A 22,681-nucleotide genomic window follows, 5' to 3' on the forward strand; every position below is an offset into this window, starting at 1 on the left:
CAAACGTGATAACAGGCACATATGGAACTGGGACAGATAAGCTGAGAGTAAGAATCAAATGTTCAACGGAATATGCCACAAATGAAATTCAGGAGAGGAAAACACACATCAGTCAGGTTGAGGGGCCTTGGTTGTCTTACCATGAGAAATACAGGTTTGGGGAAATTTTCAAAGCAAAAGCCTCCTCTTAACCTTCTCTCTCAATCTGTAACAAGGCAGGAGCTAACTAGGCAATTTCAGAGATTATAACTCCAATTCACGGCATTTAATGAAAAAGGAACTAAGTAAGTTGCTAAAGGTCACATAGCTAGAAGGTTACATAGGTTTCATTCAAATTCCAGTCTCAGTTTCTAAATTATATCTTTAAAATGTTCTGAGACTGCCTGCCTATGAGCCAGGGAAGAAAACTTGGGGCACAGCTAGACTATATATTAGAGCCCTACTTATTTTCTAAATTAATTCAACTCAGTACATTACTCTATCGCTTGGGAATAAGTTTGCGGATGAATTCCCAATATGATTTTCTAAGAAGCTCATGTGTACATCTTATATCTGTTCTATTCAGCTTCTGAGCTAACTTCCTGTCAAAGAAGAAAATGACCTTTGATCAGAGATGTGTCCTACAGATAAATTAAACTCAGAAAAGTGTCTTGGTATTTAGCTATTACAGTGGCACTTGGGAAATTAGAATCCATCCATTACTATTAAGCAACTTCAGTTCTCGGTAAAGCTGGTTTTGACATAGCAAGTTCTTATTTTCCTGAATAACTTCCTCAAGGTTTCTTTGTGGTAGTTCAGAGGGTTTTTGTCATGCAAGGTTGCAATCTTTAATAAAGCCACCATAATGGCATGTGACATGCTCTGGGGTGGTCCCTGTAACACAACTGGCAAGACACGCAAGACAAAGGCAGGCAGGAACTAGCAGGAAGGGTGCTCTGATCCTTTCAACCAGAATAAAAAGGAATCCATAGAAAAGGACAACAAAGTTTTCAAATGGGAACTCTTGATTAAAAAAGGAAATTAGAGACCCTGGCTAGAAAGAACTTTCTATGTCAGATACAGCTCTAGTGACATTTTTCACTCAAGAAAGAGAAAATAATGTGTACATGTATAAATCATGTGTGTGCGTGTGTATATATACACACATACATATAATTGAGCACACAATCTCAAACTACATCTTATTCCATTTTACTTCCATATATAACCTGCGTATTTGTATTTTTATATGGAAAGTTAAATGAATATCCAATAAGTGATACAGTAAAACTATGACTGCAACCAATTAAAACATAAATGTGCAGGGAATCAACAAAATGATGAACGTAGCAGTGTTAGAAGGGTGATGTCCCTTTCCCTTACATTTCTACATGGCTTTATTATTCTAAAAAGGAGGATTAAAATAATTTAATTCTCACGGTCTCAGTAAGGACCCAGTTGGGTGCAGTGAAAACAAAAACATCCAAATTAGACCAAGAGACCAATCCCTAAAAGAATCGTATATAAAATTTAGCAGACATATTAATAATAGAATATGTGACTGAGATTTTGTCATTTCACTTGCTTTGAGAGGAAGCCAGCAGAAGTAAAAACTGTGAGGTTCAATTTCTGCCATTCAGAGAAGGGTTTGCCTACTAGGAAGGCAGATAAATGTTACTATTCATACATCCTAAAGCCAGCATGGACTAACTTGTAAAAGATCCATTCATCCTTCAAAAACAGGATGAGCAAATGTGGTGGCCATTGAGAGAAACAGGAACTATAACTTCTTTTCCTACCAAAATGAATTAGTGTACCTATTATTTTAAAAAATATGAACACAGATATCTGTACCTTCTACAAGGGGGTAACTCTTTGACTTACAAGGAGACGAGAGCTCCTTAAATTGGCAATATTGCAAGCATACAAAATACGATCCGATTTAAATTCACTTTCTCAGGAATACATCTAGCAGCCAAAGGAAGAAAAACGTCACTAAGAGCCAAAGCAAAACTTGGAAAACACACACGTAGCATCCTGTCTCCCACTGCAGTCTACTGGTAAAGAGCAGTCTCAACACCATTTCCCCTCTCTGAGGTTCTAGTATTTCCATGAGAGTCTGTATTTCTCTTCATTCCTCCCTTCTGATGTCTGATGTCAACCACAGCACTGCCTTACTGGCTCTCCGTCTTCTACTAACCTCTACTGACTTAAAAACTGTGAAGTTGAGAAGAGGCTCTAAGAGGATGAAACAGTCCACAAACACTGCTTACCTGAAGTTCCGAGCTGCACTGAAATTGCCGAAGCATTTTAGTTCCCTACTCTAGATTTTATCCCCCAGACTTCCTATTTTTGGGTGTGCACCTTGTCATGATAGGACATTTCAGTGTTAGTTACCTTTTAACGGTATTTCCCGCTTTCCAAAGCTACTTTCCCCCTATTCGTTATCATCCTGCAGCAAGAGGGTCACATCACATTGCCCCTTCTTTGTGTCAGGTGGCTGGAGAGCAGCAGCCCCTCCCCCAGCACCAACAAACCCAGAAACTAAGCGCCTCCCCAGCAGCACTGTGGGCTCCAGTCAGGCCCCTCATGACGAGTGAACTCACCCTCATCCTAAGCTTCAAATTGAAGGGAAAAGATTTTGGGTTGGGAGGTTTGTTTCTAGTCAGGGGCATGGCACAAAGGGCATTCAAGTAGAAGTTAAACAAACACTACCTGGATCTTGGTCTTGCTTTGAGACTGTTGGAATCCTTAGGAGTGGCTGAAACAAAGATTAGTTGTTGTTTGCTTGGGTTTCATGTCTGCAGTTAAACAGGTTTTAAGCAGCACCTGGGCTAGTACAGAACACATCAACAGGTAAACATGAGGTACAGGTATCCGTGTGGAAAACTTGACCGCTTCCACATTTTTGTGATTCCATAATTTTATTTCTAAAGCTAAAGGCACAATTAAAAAGAAAGAAAAACCAACATATTTTTCCTCTCATCAGAGCATTAGCCATGAAGCCATTCTCAAATCGAAGTTGATTAATGAACCAATTCCGGCCTAAAAGACAACTCTCTCAAGAGGTTATCTATTTATACAATGATAGGTTCAGACTTGAGGGTTTCTTGGTCTATCATGATAGCCTAGTAATAATAGATTTTGAACCAGTCTCCCCTGAAGGCTAGGAAGAAATCTACTGGGCTACATATTTTAAGATTTTCTTAAAATATACCACCAGGACCACATGACCACAAGAAATCAAAGTCCCACAGTTAAGTCTAAATGATCTATGCAGCTTTTCCTATAAGAAAATATTCTTGTGTCCCAAATCGTAGAGAGAATATTATGAAGTGAAATCACTAAAATATTTTGTCAACCATACAACTTCTCCTTCTCCAATTTAAATCATGAACTAGCTTGTTCACTACCAACACACATGGAGCCTACTTTCCCATCATAAGTTGTTGGGAGTAATGAGAAATACTTACAAAAACATTAATCCTCTTTTTACGTTTTCAATCCTCTGTGGAAGACAACTTTAGAAACCACTAGCTGTGCTACGGTTTTGCAAACGTTGTAAATTTTTCATCATAAAATGTCATAAAAATTCAAAGAAAAAGTGCTACTAACTAGGAGCAAGGAGAATATAGTTTGTATACTGTTTGCACAAATTTTTCCGGAAAGAAAATGTCGCACTGCATGATGCCATCCTCTTGAACATTACTCCAAAGATAAAACCCCTCCTTGGTATGAAGCATGCTGGATTTCTGACGATCATTAAACTCCTTGGGTTGGATAAGCAGGGCAGAATGCAGAGCCGAGATGCTAACAAGGCCCAAAGCAAACTAGCAACACACGTCCCCTTAGCTTCAGTCAGCTATAGAAGACGTGCTTTTCTCCCAACTGAAGCGCTCTGGCTTCTTGGAGTGAGGACACGGGCACCTTTTCACTGCAAACCACTGAAAGGCTGCTGGAGCCCCGAGAAGCACGGGAGGCCCAAGCAGCGTGAGCCTGCCTTGGCCGGTCTCGTGCGCCCGCACGAAGATGGACAACCACCTCCCCTGCTCCAGCCCCCTGGCGGCAAAAGATGGCGGCCCAAGAGAGCCTTTCCTCCAGCCCAGCAGGCTACCTGGGGCCACCTGGGGCTGCAAGGGCCACCCGCCACGGGGCTGAGGGCCACCCTCCAAGCGGGCCGCCCATGGCTGGCTCCAGCCCACTTCTCTCAGGCCCCACTGCTTCCCAGAAATATGTGCGCAGAAGTCTCAGCCATTTTAAAACACTGTTCCCCAAACCAGACCGCGGTGACCGTTAAGGTGTGGCTGAGCCGTGGAGACCAGGCTAGGAGTCCTGAGGTCCAGGGGCTACTCCTGGCCACGACCCTCTCTAGCTATGACCTCCGTGAACCTCAGTCTCCTCGCCTACAGAATGAAGATAATAAAAATGAGGCCCCTTTCTCACTCAGAGAGATAAGAAAGTGAAGGCACTTTAAAAACTTAAATGTATTCTAGAATTGCAACGTATTACTGCTGTAGGGTGTTCCTAATTTTTCAAGCTTAGAAATCTGGTTTTGAAATTCAGTTCCTTCTAGGACAGCACGGGAGGTGCAGGTGAGTGCAGGGAATGGAAAGAGAGACCAAGGGGTGGCTGCCAGCAACTGGGCAGCTGTGAGAATCACCAACAGCAGGCTGAAGACTACAGCGTGAGGGCGAGCAGGCCCTACGCCCTCGGCAGGACCTGGAGACACACAGAAAAAGATGGCCACGGTGCAGTATAGCCTTTTGAATTAGGCTAGAATGTGCCGTTAGCTAAGAAATCCATCAGATTCCACTAATATGTACATGTTCAGTACTTAAAAGGGTAAGGGTCTATGAGAAAAATATGTAACAAGGAATACCGCATTCCCTGATGACAGAGTCCCATATCCCATCTGTAAGCCACCACATTTTCTTCACCACCATTACTATTATCATGGTTATCACCACCCACTGTGGAAGGAAGAGCAAAAGAGGGAAATGAGATCCCAGGCAGGGCTGGTAAGCTTCCACAGGTTCGAGATCAGAAAAAGCTGGAGCACACGATTTTAAAGTCTTCCATCAGCCTCCAAGCCCCTGAAAGTCAGACTCAGCATTTGGAGCATGTGAATATCCACAAAAATGGCAAGGGCAGGTTGGGTCAGAATCCAGGCAGAAGCCCACGGGCGGATCACAGCTTCTCACTGAGCTGGGCAGAGGGAAGAAGAATGAGAACTTCCTAGAACACTCCAGGCATGTCATCTTTCCAGGAAACAGAAACAGGATAGGAGGGCAAGCCTAAAGTTTAATTCTCCAGAAGGCGGCAACTCAACTGAGGTGAACTGCCCACATGGCACGGACAGCCTTCCAGAATTAGAAACCACCACCTTGAAACTCTTGTGTCTCCCGCTAGGAATCCAAACATTCCCCGGAAAAGAGGGTATTAAATACGTTTTCAGATGAGGGATTCCCTCATATCCACTCCAGAAAGGGCAGCAAAGGGAAGAACAAATCAGAAACCACATAGCATGCTCCCAGACAGAATGTGAAACAAATTCAGATATACTTCACGTACTGTGGCACGCACACCCTGATAGGTTCTGTCTGGTGACGCCATGCCCCATTCAATGAAGGAATGTTGAAAATGACATCTAAAGCTCATGCCCCAGAGAACACGTAATGCTCATGGGAAAAATAGGAAGAGTTATTAGCCTAAAAGGCTGTTGGAGAAGCACAATTTAACTCTCCAAATTTAAATAACTTTTACTGATACCATAACACGAAGTTTACAAAAACTAGGATGTATCCACTTCATTTCCAGAAATTAAGAGTTGGAAAGTACCTACCTCAGGCATCTATCCTACACAAATAGAGCATTTCCGCCTCTGATGAAGGAACCTGAATCAGTTCCAAAAGCCAAAACTAGGCTTGAGAATTCCTACCACTTTTGGAGTCATAGTTGATCTACGATCTTAATTTTCTATTTCTTAACGTCGCTTTCTAGAGGTAGTGGTTCCCAAAATAGGCTGAACATTGGAACCCCCTGGGAGGGAGGGGCTGCCTAAAAATACAGATTCTTAGGCCTCATCACTGCAATCAATCATATAATCTCGTTCATATTCATTCTCCCTCCCTCCGTCCCTCTCTCTCCCTCTACCCCTCTCTCTTTTAAACCCTAAATGAACTTAGTGTTTGGGAAATACTGTACTGTAGCATAAGCCTCGATGTATATTGATTCCTTCGTTCCAACTTTAAAAAAATAAAGCCTGGATGATAGCTAGTAAACCAAAACAAACATGATTTACTTATGAAATATTAACAGAGATAACACTAAAAGAGAAAGCAGCAACTTCTTTCATGTGCTCATAACCAGAGCTCCAAACAGTAATGCCATCCCTAGCCAGTTTGTTCTCAGCTAGGTTCATTGATGGCTCTGTCGAGAAAGCTGAGGCCACAGGCCTGACCATCTCCATGGTTCCCAGACACAGTTCTGACTCTCCAAGAACCTGGGCAAATACGACTTTTATTTCTCTCCTTGGAATCCACTCCATGTGTAAGCACATTTACCTGCCTTCTTGGTGGTGAAGCATAATGAAAGCGTTTGAGATTTATGCTTTGGAAATGGAAAGTTTCACCTGTGAGCCTCCCATTAATCCACCCCATCAGCTTACTCTACACAGAAATCACAATGGCTTGTTGAAATCTTCCCAAATCCAAGCCTTCTCAATCTTATACTTAGTGACAATGAGACCCTCGATTCAAACTGAGAAATCCTTTCAGTAAAACCTATATTCAGAAATTAAAAAGAAATCACCCTCTTCTCATACCTGAGAAGAGGGGAGGAGTAAAAAAGAAACCAAAAGGTTTCCTTAGAATAAAACACAAGACAAATATTTGGACAGAAATATATATATATATATATATATACTATCACAGATGTACCAGTTTTCTCACTGAAACTACAGGGTTGTTTTTGTTTGTTTGTTTGTTTAAGAAATAACTACATTAAAAATGTATTAAATTGGTTTTCTCCTACCTGAATCCTCGGACATATCCTTTGGTAAGGCTTCATCCGTAGCACTCTTCAAAGCTAGCAGTGTTTCGTTTTGTTTTTAAAGAACAAGAGAGGGAAAAGTAAAGAAAAAAAAATTTATGTCTCAGACACATTACATTAAAACAAAGAACCTCTAGTCATCACTTATGAAAACGGTGTTACAAACATCTATAAGTTGCTATAGCACTTACTAAAACAATAAAAGTCTCCTAAACTATGGTAACAGGTTCTCCTCCTACAGAGAACAGAGGTATTTTCAATGTTCCAGAGAGAGTGCCTCTAGTGGCTGGGAGGAGTATTACCAGGAAGTATCAAATTTCCCCATTTCTTTCCTGACATCCAGAGCAAAGATATAAGGACCTCTCTGAGAGTGAGAGCCAGGATTCAGGATTTTTAGAGCTCGCGAGGTTATTCCAATGGGTAGTCAAGGCTAAGACCCACTAGTAAAGACAGTAATCAGAGTACTTGCTGCCACAGACAACATCTAGGTCTGCCTGCCTCTCCTGAGCAAATACTGAAACAGAGAGCATGCAATTACTGTTTCCTAATGGGAAACATTTTTCATGTTTAACTCCCATACAAAGCTACATCCATGGCAGGTCACGATAACAAAACCTGAAATAACTTCACTGATTTTTAGTCCCTTCAGATAAGCCTTTCATTCATGGGCAGTGAATCAATAACAGATAATAGAAGGAATACGGGCTTGAGAATTCGAAAATCTTGGTTCTCATCCCTGCTCTTTTTCTTACTGAGCAAATAATTCATACTGCCTGAACTTTAGTTTACTCATCTCTATATTTTATGTGATAAAACATACCAGCCTCCATTCCATTTTGTGAGGACTGAATCATACAGTGCATGAGGAAGGACCTGATAGATTATAAAGCATTATATAGAAGTATGGCAGGAGGTGGGGTGTTCCTCCTGCTCTTCTAGATAAGTCCCAGGCCAACTCATCCCTGTGCTTGATGCTAGCTGTAACACGGAACACCGTGCTGCACTGCTCTCACCCGTCCAGTAAGATAAGCAAATCATCACAACCCAACACCCACAAACTCACAGAGAATAAAGCCCAGGGGCAGAAACTCTCTCCAGAAGGTAACTTCCTCGAGGATTAGACCTGTGTGCAAATGTGCATGTATATTGACATTCTGGGATCACATCTGCCAACACAAGATGTTATGCTCACAAACCGTTCAGCTTCTAGTCATTTCCTAATTAGTACGACCAGATTCCAATAAAAGGTGTTGGAGTAGCCTGAGGGTCAGCAGTGAGCACAGGGTCATAACTGAAGGGCTGTGGACACTCAAGGTCTTGTTACCACTTTATGAACTATAGTTTCGTCACAGCAACTGGAACTACTTAATCCATCCAAATGTTTTCATATACAGAGAACAGTCCTCAGATGCTCTAGAAGCCAGCCACTCCAAGAGAAGTAGATTAAAAATATACATAGGTAAAACGTCCCTAAAGGGAGAAAACTCATTCTTTCCATACCTTGTTTGTCATCACCAGTCACATCTTGGGTAGGGACAGGAACGTCGGCCATGTCTTTAATAGATAGCTTCTTGGAAAAGAAAAGTAAATTAATAATATGGGTTGGAATGGAAATGAAGTGATGTGCACATCTGATGCAAATGTTTTTAAAAGCTATGTATCTTGCCAATATTTCTGTCTCCCATAAACCCTGACATTTAATACTATTTTATTTTTTAGATTTCTAGTGGGGTATAAGTTAATTTGTATTGAAAAATTTATATACATAGAGGGAAAAAATAATGACTTAGATTGAAGTACATGTATAGACCACACATTATATCTCAATCTGGTGTGGGACTCAGCCAGAGTTGTGGAGCGTTTGCCCACGACTCCAGTCAAGAACAAACCTGTGCTCTAGGTACTTTCTCACAAGCAGAGAGAGGTTCTGACAAGTGGCCCCATCACATGGGTATTTGCCAGGATCTCTTATGTAGAGGGTGTTCAACCCTGATTCAAACAGCCTCCTTGTCATGGAATAAGAGAATTTTACTGATGAGCAGAACAAAATTTTCTGCTAACTCACTGAAGGAAGAAGTCCTCACTTACACTAAGAAGATGAATACCCAAATTGATCAAGTATTGATTAGTTTAAAATTCTATGTAAAATCTACTTACTATAATTTCTTCTACACTCTCAATTAACATGGACTCTGTCCTCTGATAAGATTAAAGGATAATACATATTCATAGTTGATATATATATGTAAACACATTCTAGAAAGATATATAAAAATTGAAGGGTGATTGGTAGGTGGGAATAGGGATAAGAGGAGAACTTGCCATTATATGCCTTTTGATATTCTTTTTATTTTAAACATATTAAAAAAATCAAATAAAGATAAATTTTAAAACTTAAAGAAGTAGGGTAAATTCCTGGAGTTAGCTGGTGCTCCAAAAGGTTAACTGGTTTACCTCTCAGAATCTGAACAGCCCAAGAGACCTAAGCAATACTTCTGTTTTCAAACTGTTTCAAAGAATGGAGTTAGAATACTGCTTGGTGGTAACCTGATCTAGGGTTTAGCCATCCACAGGCAAGTCATTCTTGGCATTACAATGAAGCCTCCAGATGTAACTGAGAACAGAGAATGTATCTCAACAGCGCCCTTCTTTCATTTTCTTGTCCCACATGGACTGTAATCCAGATCCTTAGCAGAATAAAATAATTTAGGAGTAGAAAATATGGATAAAAAGAAATCCAAAAGAACACTGTTGAAAGAAATTTTAAAAATCTAAATAAAAGGAAAGACACCCCGTGCTCGTGGTCAGAAGACTTAATATTGTTAAGATGGTAATATTCTCTAAATCCATCTACAGATTTGAAGCAATCCTTCTTGCTTTTTTGCAGAATTTGACCAGCTGGTCGTAAATTTCATATAAAAATGTAAGGGACCCAGAATAGCAAAAATATTCTTGAAAAAGAAGAACAACTTACCAGAAAGTTATAGTAATCAAGACACTGTAGTACTCACATAATGACAGACATATAGATCAATGGAATAGAATTGAGAATCCATAAATAAACCCTTAAATTTGTGGTCCACTGATTTTCAGTAAGCATACAAAACAATTCAGTGGGAGAAAACTGTCTATTCAATAAATGATACTGGGACAACTCGATATCCATATAAAAATAAAGAATGAAGTTGGTCCTCTTCTTCACAGCATATATAAAAATTCACTCAAGATGGATCACAGACCTAAATGTAAGACCTAAAACTATAAAACCCTTAGAAGAAAACATAGGAATAAACCTTCATGATCTTGTATTAGGCAATGGTTTCTTAGATATGACACCAAAAGCACAAGCAAAAAAAAAAAGAAAAAAAATTAGATAAACTGAACTTCATCAAAATATAAAACATTTGTGTTACAAAGGATACTATCAAGAAAGGGAGGGAAAAACAAAGAAAAATACTTCCAAATTATACATTTAATAAGAGATTTATATCCAGAATATATAAAGAACACTTACAACTCAATAAACAACCCAGTTTATAAATGGACAAGGGATAGGAATAGCTATTTCACCAAAGAAGACATACAAATGGCTAATTAGCACACAAAAAGATGCTCAATATCAGCAGTCATTAGGAAATTCAAATCAAAACCACGAGATACCACTTTACTCCCACTAGGGTGGCTCAAATCAAAAAGACAGATAATAACCAATGTTAACAAGGATATGGGGAAACTGGAACCCTCATACACTGCTGGTGGAGGAATGTAAAATGGTGCAGCTGCTCTGGAAAGTAGTTTGTGAGTTCCTCAAAAAGTTAAGCACGAGGTACAATATGATCCAATGATTCCACTCCTCAATATATACTCAAGAGAACTGAAAACATGTGTGCACACAAAAACCTGTACATGGACATTCAGAGCAGCATTTTTTCTAACAGCCCAAAAGGGGAAACAACCCAAATGTCCATCAGCTGAAGAATGGACCAACAAAAATCGTGTTAGTATCCATACAACGGAATACTATTCAGCAATAAAAATGAAGCAAAAAAAAAAAAAAAAAAAAAAAAAAAAAAAAAAAAAAGGAATGAAGCACTGATACATGCTACAATGTGAATGAACTTTAAAACATTACACAAAGTGATCTCATCACAAGAAAAAAATTTTTTTCCTAATTCTTTAATAGCGTATTTATGTGAGATGATGGATGTTCACTAAACACAGTAATCATTTCAAGATGTATGTAAGTCAAATCATTTTGCTGTATGTACACCTTAAACTTATCCAGTGCTATATGTCAACTCTATCTCAATAAAACTGGAAGATCAAAAGCAAACATTATACTAAGTGAAAGAAGCCTGTCACAAAAGACCACATATTTTACGTTTCTATTTATATGAAATGTCCAGAATAGGCAAATTCAGAGACAGAAAATAGCTTAATGATTACTAGAGGCTGGGGAAAGCGGGGAACAGTAGATGACTGCTAATGGGTACAGGCTTTCATTTTGGAGTGATGAAGATGTTCTAAAATTCGACTATAGTGCTGGTTGCACAACTGTCAATATAAAAAAATCCACTGAATACTTTATACAAATTGTATACTTTAGATGAATGTGGTATATGAATTATATCTCAATAAGCCTGTTTACAAAAGAAAGAAATCCAGTAATCTAAGAAGCACTGCTAAAGACAAGTGTCGCTGAAATTATAATCTTTAATTCTTGATGGAAATAAGTACATGGTACAGCTCTGCTGTCTTTAGAAAAAGATGTACTGCTGAGCAAACTTCTCAAGACCTGACTCAGCTATAGCTCCATTCACAACAAACACCTTTATGGAGTCATCCTTCACAGGGCTGGTACCAAGATCTATCTAAACTCCAAGCATGGGGAATTCCCGGGCAGTCCAATGGTTAGGACTACACGCTTTCACTGCCGAGGGCCCAGGTTCAATCGCTGGTTGGGGAACTAAGATCCCACAAGCCATGTGGCGTGGCCAAAAAAATAATAATAATAAAATAAAATAAACTCCAAGCATGCATTCCTGTGTTTAAAATATCTCCATTTCCAGGCTTCACAGACACCTGGATATTCGCTCCTTTCCTTTTAGAGACGATAAGTGAGTACATGAAGAACAGCAACATGAGTCAGTAATTAATTTCCCCAAAAACAAACAGCATTATTTATCTCTGTTGGAAAAGCAGAGACCATCTGATAGCATGGCAAGTTGGAACAAAATGTTTAACTAGAAAAAATGTGAATTATGACGTTTTTAGTAAATCACCCAACAACAACATAATTTTACACAAGCAGGGGTACCCATAGCAAAAAAAAGTTTTAAATAAAACAAAAAATAAACCAAAACAAACAAAAAATAAAACAGGGCAACTGTATAAGACAGTTGTAGAGATGTCTGTCCTGGCCTGACAGACAAACGTCTCCGTACACTGTCAGCAACCCCAGAGTACACCGAGGGCCGGGAAAAGTGACTGACAATCAGACTTGCTTCACCATCACACACATTCTACAGAAAAAGAAACTGAAAAAGCCAAAACTCTTAGAATGCACCTCTATCGCTCCACCTGAAATCACCGTATCTCCTTCCCAAGAGTAGAAATCTGCTGAGGAAAGGAACACGGAGGCTACGACTCAAAGAAAGAGCAGTAGAGAGGCCAAGAGAGACGTTATCAGAGGGGGCGCAGCAGAAGCAGGCTTGATTCGCTCAGAGAAGAGCAGAGGATGGCATCCACAACACGCACTACAGGCACGAGAGCCTTGTGGGAAAGAATAAATAATCACACACAATCACAAGAAATTTTTTAAATGGCCCTGTATCCTGCCTTTGACTTCTATCATCTTGCAACGTCAGAGCACTGTAATAGGAGCCTATGAACAAACCTCCATTTATGAAACATTTCCAGACTTTTTTCAGGGTGGGAACAGCAGATATCATAAGTTGTCATCACAGCAATCATAATGGTGGTGACGGTGACGAAAGTGCTGATATTAACAATAACCATAAGGACCCCTAAAGCACACAGTTAAGCCCCTGCATCAGCGGCCCAACGTTATAGGAATTCTTCAGGTTTCTCTTGAGGATCATCCAAATCAGGCAGCTTTCAATGTGATCTGGGGCCCTCATATACAGTTCTCAAACCTCCTCTCAAAACTGTTCTGATTCATTACACCTTGTTAATAATCAGCTGCTAAAAATACAACTTTACAATGTTTACTTCAAAATTAAAGCTCGGTTAAAGTAAATAACCTGGCTTACGTTTTCCTGGCTTAGTTTGGCTATACCTAAATTTCACCTCTAAAAGGTCAAGAGGCTACTTTGCTTTTTTCACCAAATCTAGTTTTAGGGAGAAGAGAAAAAAAGATAATTATAGATATATCTGGTGTCCAGATTTGAAATGCTGAGCTCCAAAGTAAGTACTAAGTATTAAGAGAAATCGTTATGAAAGCAAATTTTCCAGAGTTTGTAAAGAACAATCAGCTAATGGATTTAATAGTACACACATCCTTACTTATTAACATATGAAGATCTTTTACCTCCATCCGATTCAAGTCACGGGGTTGTTGGTTTGCTGGCACTGACTCAGAATAAGAATCAAATAACGCACACTCCCACTTGGGCTTAGGAAAGGCTAAGAAGAAACAAAAGAATGCATAAGAATATATACTATAGTCATGGTGGTCATTGTTTCCTAGCAGCTTTTCTGTGCTTGGTAAATAAATAGAGCAACAAAATCAGCCAGCTCCTATATGCGAGAGATGGCACTAATCACGCTGAGGTAGTATTTCAAGTTCTTTACGTATACAAGCTAGTACTTCTGCCATGCCCACTTTACACGCAATAAAACTAAGGGGCAGCGAAGGTAAGCACCTTAGTCAAGGTCAGAGAGCCAGTAAATGAAGAGCAGGGGCTTGAACTGCCAGCACTCCTGCTGGAAGGTCCATGCTGTCAGCATTTCATGTTGTAACACAGAAGTCATTTTCCACCTTAACCATCACTATCACAATACTTCAGTTTCAACTAAGCTACTAGCAGCATTTTAAAATGGCAGTAACTATGGTGATAGTTTGAATACCATAAACATTAACTGAGGAAATACTTCATTTTAGCTATTACTACTGGAAGTAAACAGACAAGATCTTACAATGATATGTGCCGAAGAAAGCTTTATGAAGTACTCATTTCTTTTGGTTAGCAGGAATAACAAAAATAAGAACACAAGTTCTTCCTGATTTATAACTATGAAATAATCACATTATGGGTTTCTGCCAACATAGTATAGTGACAGCAGCTGTTAGCTGGGTAGCTGAGTGGATCAGCATAAGAAAAACCATCCTACCTGGTAAGCTAACACTGAACACTCACACTATTTCTTAGAAACAGATTCTGTTTCACCACTTTTGTCACAAAGTAAGTAAAAAATAAATGTCTCAACAACTAGGAAAATTGTCATTATTCCAAAGAGGAAAAGCAGACTGTGGTAGACAGTAAACAGAAGCTACAAATCAAATTTGTCAAGACCAGCTATTAAGAAATCAAAATTTTAGTGCCATGTTTAAAAACATTTTTTGAATCAAATGTTAAAAATAGATTGGCAGGGACTTCCCTGGTGGCACAGTGGTTAAGAATCACCTGCCAACACAGGGGACGTGGGTTCGAGCCCTGGTCCAGGAAGATCCCACATGCCGCAGAGCAACTAAGCCCTTGCGCCACAACTACTGAGCCCGCGAGCCATAACTACTGAAGCCCGCGTGCCTAGAGCCCGTGCTCCGCAACAAGAGAAGTCACCGCAATGAGAAGCCTGTTCGTCGCAACCAGAGAAAGCCCGCTCGCAGCAACAAAGACCCAACACAGCCAAAAATAAAATAAATTTATTTAAAAAAATTTAAAAGCACAGAGAAGACCCAAAGAGTTCTGGCCATTTTCTTGAACCAAATACAAAAATAAACAAGGTTAATAAACCATTTAAAAGTCAACTACTAAACCCTTAGGGTTTGCCATACTATCACTAAGTTTGATGGGACTTTATGAGGTCTCATGGTTTTTGTTAGAACTATTTAATTATTACTTAAGATTAATCCCACAAACTCTGGAAATGATGTGCAATTTTTGTTTAATTGAAGGGTATATGATGGATTCTTCTTCAGTTGTTTCTATATAAATGCATGCTCCATAAAAGGCCATTAAGAAATGGGGGGTGGACTTCATTCAAAATAAAGGGAGATGCTCTTGACTGAGGCTCTATTTTTTACACTCCCCTGTACTGCGTAAGCAAGGTAAACGCAGCCATTTGCAGCAGTAAAGGAATCAAGAGGCTATTTCTCTTTTGTTAATACACTTTTTGCTCAGGGCTTTCAGACCTTTAAAAATTTCATCAGTGACTTTTGAAACACTCCGTGAAACACCTGAACACCTACAAAGTGACTCCTCAAATAAGAAGTCATGACACCCAGCCTAGGTTCCATAGCCACACCACATAAGAACAAGGAAACAGCATTCCTCAAGACCCCAAACAGGAAAGAGAGGGAGGAGAGAGAGCGAGACAGAGACAGGGACACAGAGAGAGACACTAAAGAGGAAAAAGAGCAGTGCATCATGCTGCCCAACTGCAAACTAGTTCCTGGGGACCCCTGAGGGTCTCCCCCAGACTGTAAGGAAGGGGAACACGCTGGAGTTACGGCCCGCTGGAGTCAGAAAGCAGCTGCTATTAGCAAAGTCCAAGCTCTGAAACAAGTAATAGCTTTTGCTCTCTGAACCCTCCCCTTTGTACATTTTCTGAGGGCCTCTGGGCAAGATCCCAGAATGGGTCATGCTTCCCCCAACATGTTCACCGGTCCCTGGCACCAGCCACATACTTAGTCTCTTCCTTTTGGTTGAGCCTCCACCCCGTCACTACCTAACACAGAATGACAGACTTTTTATTTAAGAGTCAGAGACCCGAAGACTGACTTAGATAAGTCACTGGGTACTTTGAATCTAGTGTCATTATGAGGAGGGGACAAGACAAGATAATCTAAGGCCTTTCCAGATCTAACCAGGAAATTTATGATCTGTTCATGACTAATCACATTTTCTTTAGACACTGTTTCCCTCATGCCAATAATCATCAATGACTAAGCTCTCATGTTTTAGAGGCCCTCTCTAAAAAGTGCGAAAGTCTGTTGAAAGCACCAGCTATTTCTGGACCCTTTCGATGAAGGCTATACTTCTGTGAATAATAAAATTCACATCAGAAATCAGCCCACTGCCTTTGAAAGGGCAAGAGACACTATTAATTTTTTCAATCTTCCAAAGAAGTTAATACAAAGGTTGGACTCACTACGACTCTTTCCTATCCAAAGGATTTGGGGGTAACTGTTTTATTAATGAGAAAGACAAAGAGAGCTCTATTCTAACTTTCTGGCATGCTAGAATGTTCTATATCTGATTGCAGTTACATGGGTGGATACATATTTTAAAAATCGAGTGTACATTTAAGATCGGAGCCTTTCATACATTTCACTGCATGTAATTTTTAAACTTTTTCATTAGGTACAAGACTCCTAGTCCATTCCGTTGCCCAAGGCCACTCGGGGACATCGGGCTGGGCCTAAAGATGGTAAGTCAGCATTGGCTCTACAGGAAGATCTTCCTCCTAATTTTTTATCAGCTGGGGATTCAGTAGTTGCCTGGTCCACAATTTTCATGAAAGGGTTACGTGGCTTTGGTTCAAATCCACCCAGACAGTACTAGAATGGAGATAAAAGATGACTCACATTTGCTAGATCATCCCTATGACTCACATTATAAGTTGTGAGAGTCTAATATCAGTTAATGAACAGTAACTGTATATACAAAGGACTCCACAAAGTGTCTGGACAACATCTTAAGGAACAAAACTCTCTTCCAAGATCTGGAAGGAAACGCCTAAGGTTTAGGATTTATGATGAGGCATTACCTGCTTGCAGGTACTCCGGCTGCAGAGTTGGAGGCAGGCTCTCAGGCAGTGGGTAGCCGTTCTTCCGGGCCACAATGAGATGAAACGCAGCACAGAACTCCGGCAGGCTCAGGGCTCCATCGCAGTCAGCATCGCTCAATTCCCTAAGGAAAGCAGATGTTATGAGCGCCTAACACGGGGCTCAGAAGGAAAGTTACTCAGCCTCAAACATGCAAACACGACTCCCAGGCTCTCTGGTGGAGGCCCTGCAGGGTCCCCAAACCCATATAAAATCTCAGGGGGCCACACGGAGGAAGAAAAATTGACACCACTAGCATGAGTGGCACTTTATAAATAAAAATTGAAATTCTCCAGATTCTCCAAATAGATCTGTTTTACAACAGACTACACGAGTTAAAAAAAACTATGGGACAAAAAGGAAAACGATGCCCACAATTCACACTTAGTTGACAGTCATTCAGTAAATGAGTTGTGTGAACAGCCCCGGACTTGGTGCTCAAAACAGTCAGAGGAAGGGCTGGCCCTGCCCTTTCACCGGTGTCCTGGCCATTATTCAGTTACCCAAGCTCAGATACAAGCACTTCATTTCTCAGCTTTAAGGAAAAACCTTGAACTTTTCAAGTTGCAAATGTTGTATCAAAACTTTGCTTGAGAATTCCCTCCTGGGAAAACACAAGTAAGCTCAGTAAATACTGGCTGAACTATGTTTTCAGATAAAACTAGCAACTAGGGAAGGCTGGAACCAGATGAGATAGAAAGGAAGAAAGGGAGAGGCTTGAAAAGGCTTATCTTTGCTTCAGCCGTTGTTTCCCACTGAAAAGCAGAGGCCTATCTGCCAAAGTAACTAAGACCCCATAAGCTCAACCAGCCTCTTAGGTGTACAGAGATGAGTACGCTTGTGTTAGGACAAGCAGAGCGAGAAGGCATATACAATCATAGTAGAAAGGGGGTTACTATTTGAAAGAAAAATCACGGAAGGTAAGCTCTGGAACTTTCCTTTGGACCCTTCACATCCTTGTCCCCCTTGAATATTCAGAAAGCACCAGCTCCCCGAGGTGAGGAGCCAACAAACTGTTTCAAACACTGGGTGGAGAGAATCCCACAAAGCTTACATGGATATGTCTCAACAAAAAGAGAGAAATCCTCATGCCAATAATGTTAAGACTGGGAATTCTGCCAAAACAGACTGTATTCTTTACAAAATGATAGTTTCTCTTTTTTCCTAGCTTTAAAGCCTAATAAGGCTTGCCACTTTTTTTTTGAATGCTATAATATATTGCCGAAAAACCGAAATTCAGCTCAGGATCCCAGATACAGTGGCATTCACAAGTGTCAGTGGAATAGTTTTCCAATATGATGCACAAAACATGACAAGCAATTTTAAACCCTAATTTTTTTGTAAATCCTCATGAAAAAAAGTTTTACATAAATATTCCAATACTTTAATTATATATTTATCACAGTGTGGTCTCCCACCCAGTCTTGAGGAAGAAGAGCCCACACGCAGCCGGGAGTTTACAGAGGTATGGAGCGTTTTCATAAACGCAAACAGAGCCATCTGGACCAACCAGCGCAGCCCTTCTGGAGCCGGTGATGGAGCCGGCACAGCAGCAAAGCACCGGGCACGCCACATGTGCAAGTCTGAACCAGGGCCCAGCTGATAAACACCAGCCAAATTTACGAAGCTCAGAGGCAGCGAGAAGAGTCAAATTTAACTTAATTCCAAAATATCTGTGGAACTTCTGTTCACCTGGCCTCATAAAATATTATAAAGAATAGCTTTTCAAGGTTCTCTGGTCACTTACACCACATCAAGTAGAAAAATCTGAAAATAAAACACACAAGATGGAAATTCTCGTATGCTCACACAACTGCTTAGACTGAAAAGGCATCTACGTGAGGACGATAATTAGGAAATTGCTTTTTAAATAAGAGCCCAAACAGTGCGTAGTATGTGCCAGACACTATTCATTGTGCTTTTCATATAACTTACTTAATCTTCAAAGCAACAATAATCTAAGTTCTTTTCATTCTCTTAGTCTGATTTTTTTAAAATTCAAAAGATTAGATTTTTAAAATGCAAAAGTAGGAGCTAAGGGATGGCTATGGATAACAGTATGATACTATGAGGCATTAACTGTACTTACCATATATAGGAGAGTTCTGGAATGGAAAGCTTTGATTTGGTGAAGAAGTTCTTGGCCACAGAACCTGTCAAGAGCCATTGTTTAAATAAATCATGAATTACTTATCTAGAGCAGCTTTTATATTTATATGTAAATGAATCACCATTTTTTTCATTCAGCAATTCCTACCATATAACCACAAATATAACAATTATTCATCAAAGAAACTACGAATTGTGTGGCTAAAAGCAACATACAAACGGCTTTTAAAAGAGTATGTAAATTAGAATAGGGCAAAAGAACTAACGGCATAATACTTAATTATGACATGAAAATTATATGAATTCCTTCTTTGTATTTCCAAAAATCTTCAAAATTTACTAAAAATTCAAAAGATAGCTATCAAAATTATCAAAGTAAAAATCTGTCGAGCACTTTTAATGAACAGATGCAAAAGTAATACACGATCATGGTAGGAAACAGCAAAAAAGAAAAACTAACACCATTAATCTCATCATACTAGAGATAAGACAGACATCTTGAGAAAGCGTTTCAGTGAGATTTAAGATCTCTTGGTGGCTCTTCAAGAATCGTATCCAGGAACCTCTTGCTACTTTCTTTATTCATTGCAAATTTACCAATATCAATGGAAATCAGGTAATCATTTCATTTTACATGTAACGTAGCTTCAAGTCCCAACTGCACTTAAAATGTTTAGACCCAATCCTTATTGAGATTGAAATTTTTATGCTTTCTGCTCTCAAAACAGTTTCACAATTCAAAAGCCTCAAGTCTAACACAAAGAACACTCAAATCAAAGCCCTAAACTCTATTCTAAACTGATAAAGTCAAAAATCTTTCCTTAGCCAGCACGAGACTTCTAACTGGCCTTGAAACAAAGGATTATAGTGGACCCTAAGGCAGACTTATTTTCCTTTGATAGATGAAGGATCAAAGACAAAGTACCCTATAAACGAATGAGCCTTCTCCCCAAGAGCATCCTGGAAATAATGCTGACCCAGGACTGTTGGCCATCCATGCAGCCTCCTTGCCTTGTCAAACATTTGTCAGAAATGTCTTGAAAGCCCATTTGCCAGCTATTTTATACAAAGAAAGGCATTCTCCCCTAATTTCATTCTTCTTTTTCCCTCCTGATCTCCTTTCTTGAAAGTATAATAGGCTCAAACCCACAGCTAGAGACCTGGCCTGGCCTTCACACCGTAGAGAGAGACTGTCGGCCCACGGTGTCCCAGAGTGGTTGGGTGGCGCCCACAGGGAAGATGATGGCTAACGAGGTCAGAGAAGGAGCACTTGAGCAAGCCAGATGCTCCCTCCTTCGGTGCTGACAGAAGTTCAAACGGGGAGCTGGAACCCTCGCCCCAGCCCCACCCTCAAGCAACAGAGAAACCCCAAACAAGCCTCCTTTCCTTGCTCTCTCCAGCCATTTTCAGATCCACCCGAGAGCCACATGTGGGGCAGAAGAGGTAGAAGGGAGGCTTAAAAGCTGTCAGCAGTCAAAGATCAAAACCATGAATCCAGACTTTTTCTTACAAGGGGTCTCTCAGCCCAGTAAACTACAGCTACCCACAGCATTGATCCATCAGTGACTGAATGTTAATACACCCAATATATACAGATCTTTAAAAAATAATAAAGACCAGTAAACCACTGTAAAAATGGATTGAGCTATGAGAGTTCAAAGAAATAGATGCAACTGACTCTTAATCATATTGAAAAAAAAATGTTCAACCTTGTTCGTGAGACATCTGTAAGTTAAAGCCACACAAAGACATGATTTCTTGCCTATCAGATGGGAAAAATACAAAAGTTCAATAACGTGTTTCAATAACAAGACTATGGGAAAACAGGCACCTCATACAATGCTGGGGGGTGACAAAATGGCACAACCCCAAAGAAGGGGTGTTTTGCAAAATCACATTTGACCCGGTAATCCCACTTCCAAATTATCCAAGGATACACTAACAAAAATATAAAAAGACATATGCAGAAGGCTATTTACAAGAGAAATATATGTAATAGCAAAGGACTAGAAGTAATCCCAATAAAGAATTGGCTGAATAAATGACTGCACATTCACACAATCTGTAAGAAGAAACAAGAAATATCTCTACATACGACTACAGAGTAATCACCAGAATATATTAAGTGAAAAAAGCAAGGTGGAGGAAAGAGTAAGTAGTATGCTACCACTTATCTAAGAAAATATGGAGATAAGAACACACACACACATATATAGAGATATGCACATATATGTATTTGTTTCTATTTTTAAAAACAGACAAATAGGCCATTAAACAAGATGTTTACCTATAGGAACAAGGAAGGAACAAGGTAGAGGAGATAGGGACAGGAACTAGACTTCTTTGAATGTAGCTTGTTTTGTAGACTCAACTTGAGGACTGTGTTAATATTTTATATAAGTAAAAAATTAAATTTTAAGAACACAATCCCTAAAACTTGAAATCAAAACAAATAAAACTGAAAAGCACAAAGTTGGAGAACTCTCACTATGCAATTTCAAATACTTACTATAATAATCAAGACAGGGTGGTATTGGCATTAGGCTAGACATACAAATCAGTGAAACAGAATTGGTAAAGAAATAAACCCTTACACTTACAGTCAGTTGAATTCTGACAGGGAACCTAAAACAATTAAATGGGGGAAAGAAAAGTTTTTTCAACAAATGGTGCTGGGACAACTAGATATTCACATGCAAAAGAATGAATTTGAATCCCTACCCCATATCATATGCAAAACTTAGCTCAAATTGGACGAAAGAACTAAATATAAGAAATAAAACTGTAATATAGGGAATTCCCTGGCAGTCCACTGGTTAGGACTCTGCGCTCTCACTGCCAGGGCCCAGGTTCAATCCCTGCTCTGAGAACTAAGATCCCACAAGCCACACGGCGCGGCCAATAATAATAATAATAATAAAACAAAATTAATATGACCTTGGATTAAGCAATGGTTTCTTAGATATGACACCAAAAGCACACGCAACAAAAGAAAAAATAAACGGAACAGCAAAATTAAACTTTTTTGCTTCGCAAGATACCATTAGGAAAATAAAAGGACAAGCCACAGATTGGGAAAAGAATATTTACAAATCATATGTCTGATAAGGAACCTGTGTCTAGAATACACAGAGAACTCTTTCCACTCAACGATTTTTTTTAAAAAATGGCAAAGTATCTGAATAGGCATTTCTCCAAAGAAGATATACAAATGGACAGTAAGAGCATGATAAGATGCTCAATGTCATTCTCCATCCAGAGAGATACCACTTCACATCCACTAGGACGGCTACAATCAAGAGATAAAAACAAGTGCTGGCAAGGATGTAGAGTAAGACACTACTGGTGGCAACGTAAAAAGGTGCAGCCACTTTGGAAAACAGTCTGACTAGTCCTCAAATGGTTAAATACAGAGTTATCCTATGATCCAGCAATTCCACTCCTAGGTATATATCCAAGAGAAATAAAAACATACATCTACACAAAAACTTGTACACAAACGTTCACAGCAGCATTATTCTTAACAGCCAAAAC

The 22,681-nt window shown here is 39.7% G+C and overlaps 1 protein-coding gene across 2 annotated transcripts in view; it reads right to left on the minus strand.

Annotated features, from left to right (window-relative positions):
• REPS2 (RALBP1 associated Eps domain containing 2) overlaps window positions 1-22,681 on the minus strand; it is a 221,126-nt gene that overhangs the window by 88,866 nt on the left and 109,579 nt on the right. For both annotated transcript variants that reach the window (XM_024740315.1, XM_024740314.1), the window contains exons 7-12: window positions 19,128-19,191; window positions 16,981-17,123; window positions 13,580-13,674; window positions 8,530-8,599; window positions 7,012-7,065; window positions 2,695-2,740 (exon numbers count right to left, since the gene is read on the minus strand). In XM_024740315.1, coding sequence (XP_024596083.1) covers window positions 2,695-2,740; window positions 7,012-7,065; window positions 8,530-8,599; window positions 13,580-13,674; window positions 16,981-17,123; window positions 19,128-19,191 — 472 coding nt within the window. The remainder of the gene's footprint in view (window positions 1-2,694; window positions 2,741-7,011; window positions 7,066-8,529; window positions 8,600-13,579; window positions 13,675-16,980; window positions 17,124-19,127; window positions 19,192-22,681) is intronic.

The sequence above is a fragment of the Neophocaena asiaeorientalis genome, unplaced genomic scaffold, assembly GCF_003031525.2.
Source record: "Neophocaena asiaeorientalis asiaeorientalis breed wild unplaced genomic scaffold, Neophocaena_asiaeorientalis_V1.1 scaffold657, whole genome shotgun sequence".
Lineage (NCBI taxonomy): Eukaryota > Metazoa > Chordata > Mammalia > Artiodactyla > Phocoenidae > Neophocaena > Neophocaena asiaeorientalis.